We start from the raw sequence: 6104 nt of genomic DNA on the forward strand, positions 1-6104 counted from the left end.
GGGCTGTGGTCCTAATCTCTTATTCACCTAGTTATGTACACTAGCATGTAGCCAATCGTGGATTCCTGTAATTATGTTTTCGAGCCAAATATCATTCCCCATAGGCGATAGATGCACACCGTCATGACGATACAGGGCTGCTTCACTCTGTTTTAGGCTTGGGTGCGAGACTACTCGGCCATTCAAGGCTAACACTTTGCGGATCACGAAAGAATTCAAGCGCCGCCTAGTTCTGTTCATAGCGATCGGGCAACGTCCATCGCGCCAAATGCGCCTCTCCAGCAGGGCTGACCAAAGCAGCGTCATCCCCGGGCAAGAATCCAATAGGGTATCAAAATCACGGAATATTTGCACGGGTCTATGAAATAAAGTGATTTTGAGAAGAATGTTATGGCTGCTGTGTGAATTTGAAGGGTCTTAGCGGCTCGCCCCAGCTTCCTCAAATGCACCATGTATTGCATAACCTCTTCCTGGGAGGGCGGACCAGGAGAAGGACCCGTGGTTCACATCTGCCTAAACTTATTGAAATCTGACCAGGCCCGCTTATACGAGTTAAGGGTAGAGGGGGCAACCGACGCAAATACTCCCTTCAGAATTTCGCGCTCCCAAGGTTCCATAGATGTTCCGGGAACGGCTCTGGCCACAGGCGTGCCTCTGGTGCCAATGAGCGGAAGCGGTCCATCTGGAAGCGAGACAAAGCATCTGCGATATTATTATTAAGCCCAGGCACGAATTTGGCTGAGAAATGCATGTTAAATTTCAGGCTTAGTAGGACAAAATGGCGTAAGAGAGATGACACTCTCGGGGATCTTGATGATTGGCGGGCGAGGACGCTGACCACCGCTTGGTTGTCGGTTCTGAAGCAGACTCGTCGATCCCTGAATTCCTCGGACCATAGGTGCACTGCCACCACTATAGGGAAGAACTCTAGAAATGTTAAGTCGCGTGTAATGTCTGTACCCTGCCAGCTAGCCGGCCAACGCTGCGCACACCATCTACCTTTGAAATAGATTCCAAAACCCAAAGAACCGGCCGCGTCTGACTGTACCTGAAAATCGGAATGCAGAGACAAGCTGTCCTGCCATAGAGATACCCCATTGAAATTTTCCAGAAATGTAAGCCAAGACTCCAGGTCAGCCTTAACGCCTCGAGGGAGACGCTTCCGGTGGAAGGGTTTTGTTAAACCTGCCGTAAGCCTGGCCAAACGCAGGCAGAAGGGGCGGCCTGGCGATATCACCTTGCACGCGAAATTCAGGTGACCCAGGAGAGATTGGATTTGTCTAAGGGTAAGTTTTTTACAGGGGATGAGCTGTCTAATAGTCTCTTTAAGGCCCTTGATTTTGTCCGCGGGCAAACGGGACGTTTGCTCTACTGTGTCTAATTCTATGCCTAAATAAGTTAAACGTGAAATGGGCCCTTCAGTTTTATCTGCTGCTAACGGCACCCCCAGCTCTTGAGCAAGGGCAGAGAATTCTTGCATAAGGCCAGCACACTCCGGACTATTTGCCCTAGCCACGAAGAGAAAATCATCCAAGTAATGCGAGACTCCAGACAGGCCAGTTTTAAAGCGCAGGGCCCAATCCAGGAACGTGCTAAAGGCCTCAAATGCAGAGCACGCCACGGAACAACCCATAGGCATGGCTTTGTCGATGAAATATGCCCCGTCGAACCGAAAGCCCAGCCATCTGAAGTCCTGCGGGTGGACAGGCAGGAGGCGAAATGCTGATTCGATGTCACACTTTGCCAACAAGGCACCCTTACCAAATTGCCTTACCAGCTTCACTGCCTGGTCAAAGGAGGCATATTTAACCGTGCAAAGCTCCTGAGGTATGCCATCGTTTACGGATCTGCCCCTCGGATGGGAGAGATTGTGGATGAGCCTGAATTCGCCTGGCGCTTTCTTAGGGACTATTCCCAAAGGGGAAATGTGGAGTTCGGGTATGGGTGGCACCGCAAAAGGACCCGCCACCCGACCGGCAGTAATCTCTTTGTTGATTTTCTTAATCGCTATGTCGGGTCTTTCCCTCACGGATTTCTGATTGGGGGGGTTGCACGAAAGGGGTGGGCTTTTTACTGGTATTCGAAAACCGGAGGAGAACCCCTCCCAGAAGTAATTAGCTGCCTTTTTATTGGGATAGAGATCCAAAAGGAGTTTCAGGGGGCCGAGCTTTATAGGGGAGAAAGCAAGAGTGAGTGATGTATTAGAACCGATTACTGCCTGTTCCCTGGGGGGCGCCACTGGTGTGCCTGGGGCCCTGGTGTGAATTACCTCGCCCGCCGCGAAAGGACTGCCTCCCTTTGAAACATGACACTCCAGGGTGCTGTCCTAGACATTTTTCGCATTCATGCGTATATTTGCAGTTGGGCCGCTGACAAATGCCTTTATTATATTCCCAGCAGACCCTGCGGCGCGGGTCCCTCCTGGGTTCAAACCTCCCTGACCTAGGGGGATCAGTCTGCTTCCTTTCTACGTATGGGACCACGTGGTAACTCCAAAAATGCTGATTGCGCTGATCCCATCTGGTCTTTGGATTCTGAGACGCGTTCCTACGAAAGTCTTCATCGTAGTTTAAAGCCGCCGCCTCCCCGGCCATCTTATTTGCCAACCTAACGTCAGCTACATAGGCCCACAAGTGCAAGGCCCTCTTGGGGTATGCAGCGGAGATGACCGCCGCCCAGATGTGAATACCATCTAGCCAGTTTTCGAAAGTACGGTCGGCGCGGGGGGTCCTATATCTGCGCCTACCGTAATCCTTCCTCTTTTCGCCCTTTCCCAACGTGTGCGACAAAGGCAAAAGGGTGAAAATGTCAACAAAATCCCCGTTCAGAATCTTTTCCCTCTTTTTATTTGACAAATGCGATCCCAAGAAAATGTCGGTGTCAGTGTTGGTGGAATATTTTGAATCTGGCACTAAGGCGCCATCCCTCCATTCTAAAGTCCCTTTAAAGCCCTTGCGATGGGCGCTCGATCTCCGCCTATGTATCCATAGAGGAAGGCCTGTCTGGTCTTCCGCAATCCCCCAATAATCCTCCATCGGGATGTCACCATCCGATTCGGAGGTCGTACCTGAATCGTCCGAGTCGTCCTTGCTCCTCTTGCGCTTGTCGGTCTTCTTCTTGGCTTTCCCACCTTGACGCTCTTCTTCGATCCTTGGCTCCTTCTCGGTACCTCCTCCAGGTCTGGAAGTACCCTCGTCCCCAGACGTATCGGAATCCCCGGTCCCCTGCTGCACCAGGGTTTGCCCAAGCTGGGCCGCCCGGGGACCTGCCGACGGCTGAGTGGAAGAACCTGCAGAATGAGACCCCTCCCCCTGCCCTTGCGAGTTGGAGGCATTAGCGTGTGCCTTCTGCCTTCGTGTCCGCGGGGCTTGGCTCACGTTGCTACCCCGGTCGGAACTAGAGCTGGAAAAAAGAGAAGCAGAGGTACAGGGCAAATCACTTTCTGTCAAACCGGTGTCGAGAATGAAATCCTGCGACTCACCTGGCTCATCCTGTAACCCACGAGGATCCTCCTGTGTGTCGGTGGCCGCAGGCGCAAGCGTTTTTGCAATGGCCGCAAGCTGCTTGCAAACGTCCAGCTGAGTTTTTTGCAGTGTAGAAACCACTCGCACCAGAGCCTCAGTCTTGTCCCGGGCCGCAGGGCCCTTGGAAGGGACCTTACCCTGCGCGCGCTTAGGAGCCATGCTCGGACAGGTACTGGACCAAGCTCGTGAAATCACACCTAAACTTTCCTGATCTTCCCGATATGCGTTTGTGTATATGTGCTAGTGTGTCCGTGTGCGTGTATGTAGTATTATTATAGTTATATAGTGTATGTATTTATATAGTTATATATGTGTATGTCTGTGTGTGTGTATGTGCGTGCACTAATCTTTATGTATATATATATATATATATATATATATATATATATATATATATATAATATATATGTATATGGTTATTTAATTTATTATTATTATTTATCTTATTAATATAATCAATTTATTTTCAATTTACAATTTATTATTATTATATTTATTTCATCTAGTTATTTATTTATTTATTTATTATTATTAATATTTGTTTACTAAATTAACGTTACCTTGATAATTAATAAATTAATTATGTAATGTATCCGAGAAGTATGCCCAATCAATTATGCCCAATGAATTATGCCCATCCAAACAAAATAAGATTCTGAAATAATGAAATTCCGTATCATATAGTCAGCACAATACTACTTTAATCAGCCAATTTATTAGCAAATTAATTCTTTACCCCGAAATCAACTGGCTAATGTAATGCAATAGGGGCTTAACGTGAATTATTAAATTGCAAATCTAATTAAACTATTAAACTCAGCTACCCCTTCAAGGACTGCCACTAACTTAATTATATCCTGCCAGGCAATTCCTATGCAGGCAGGGAAGCCGTTAATGTGCTTCCCCTGATAGCCTTAATAAGAACCGGTATCCAATCAAGATTAACAAACGGCTTGAATTCTTCCAATTAGCTAAAAACAAAGAAAATGGGCTGCTGCAAATGCTGGCAACTCACAAGCCCCACTCAAAATGACTGCCAAACGAGAGCCACAAAAACTCCCTCTCAAAATGGCGGCCGCCAGTAGACGCACGTGGCCACACTCAAAATGGCTCCCTGGAGCTCACTAGCAAGCCACACTCAAAATGGCGTCGGCCCCTTTGTTCTGAAGAACCCTCCCAAAATGGCAGCCTCCTTGCCCTCAAACAAGATGGCGCCGCTAGCGCCTAGTAGCCCTCACTATCGATCGTAAATAAGCACCACCAGCGGCAGCCTCCAAGAACGTGCACGCACGAAGGAAAACACCCCGCCTTATGAATGAACGCTAAAAGGACATCGAGAAGTAAGCAAGAGGGGGGGGCAGACACAGGAAAGCAAGAACCAAATTGACACAAAGAGGGGCAGACTCGGGGAAGCAAGCAAAACGAACTGAACCGTAAAACTGGCCTGGAAAAGAATGAAGTCGCGCCGCTAGCAAGCAAAACGACTGAGCAGTAACACTGGCCTGGAAAATAAAGAAACCGCGCCGCTAAAGCGGCTAGCTCACCCGACCGGACTGGTCGCCTGCGGAAGGTCCTTGAGAAGAGAGCTGGGTAGATGGCAGCCGCCTCTACTGTGCACCCCAGACCAGCTAATTTCGCCTACGAGGAGGGTCCCACGAGGGCAACTTGCAGGGCGATCAAGGCGTTCCAGGACGAGCGGGGTGAACAGCTGATGAGCGGGGCAGCCGCCGCGAAAGCGCTCCTCCGAACCCGGAAGCAGCCCGAACAGCTGATGGGCGGTAGCCGCGCGCGCTGCAGAAGAAGCCCCCAGTTACCCGCTCCGGATCGCCTTTAATCAAATTACCTAGAAGGAGGCAAAAGAGGAGAGAAAGGGCCACGGCAGCTAAAGAACAAAAGAAAACAAAAGGAGGATCACAAAACAAGCAACGAATTGTTCGCTCCGGCGAACAGCGAAGAAAGAGGGAGCTTTCCCGCCTGCGGAGGCCTTTAAACGGCTTGGCCCCGCCCCGCCCAGCCTCATTGGCCGGTCGGGGTGTGACGCAGGCGGGAGCGCACCATCGCGCAGGGGCTGAACTTTCAGCCCCTACGCGATGGTACAGTCGGGCAGCCCACAACCCCACCTCCGTCGCAAGCGCGGAAGTGGCTTTTCTGCAGATGCAATAGAGGCAGTGAAGAAGGTCCTCTTCGCCGTCGCCATTGCCACTTGGTAGGCTTGACGTTGAGCTCTAGCCCGTGTCCGGTCTGATTCAGAATGAGTTTTCCGCTACCAGCGCTCTTGCAGTCTCAACAATTGTTTCATTTCCCTCAGCCCCGGGGAAAACCACGGTGCTGTCCGGGCTCCATGCAATTGGAGAGGGCGCTTTGTAGCCAGACAGTCAATAACCCTGGTTAACTCCGCATTCCAGAGGGCCACCAGGGAATCAGCTGAAAGGCCATCAACATGGGATAAAACATCCCCTATTACTCTCTGGAAGCCTACTGGATCCATTAACTGGTGGAGCGGACCCTCTGAATCGGTCCCACCTTCCTGCAGATGGGAGGGGTTGCGGAGAAGTCCAGTTGCACCATTAAGTGATCTGA

The 6104-nt window shown here is 50.3% G+C and overlaps 1 protein-coding gene across 1 annotated transcript; it reads right to left on the minus strand.

The window, feature by feature from the left end:
- Positions 1–519: 519 nt before the first annotated feature.
- On the minus strand, positions 520–3683 carry LOC148683868 (uncharacterized). Its single transcript, XM_088655836.1, has 2 exons — positions 2472–3683; positions 520–2326 (listed from the first exon to the last, which is right to left on the minus strand). Exons 1-2 carry the CDS (start codon positions 3681–3683, stop codon positions 590–592), a joined length of 2949 nt encoding a protein of 982 aa, XP_088511962.1. The 3' UTR covers positions 520–589.
- Between the last annotated feature and the right edge of the window lie 2421 nt (positions 3684–6104).

Source organism: Zootoca vivipara, chromosome 12 (assembly GCF_965207765.1).
Source record: "Zootoca vivipara chromosome 12, rZooViv2.hap1.1, whole genome shotgun sequence".
In the NCBI taxonomy this organism is placed as follows: domain Eukaryota; kingdom Metazoa; phylum Chordata; class Lepidosauria; order Squamata; family Lacertidae; genus Zootoca; species Zootoca vivipara.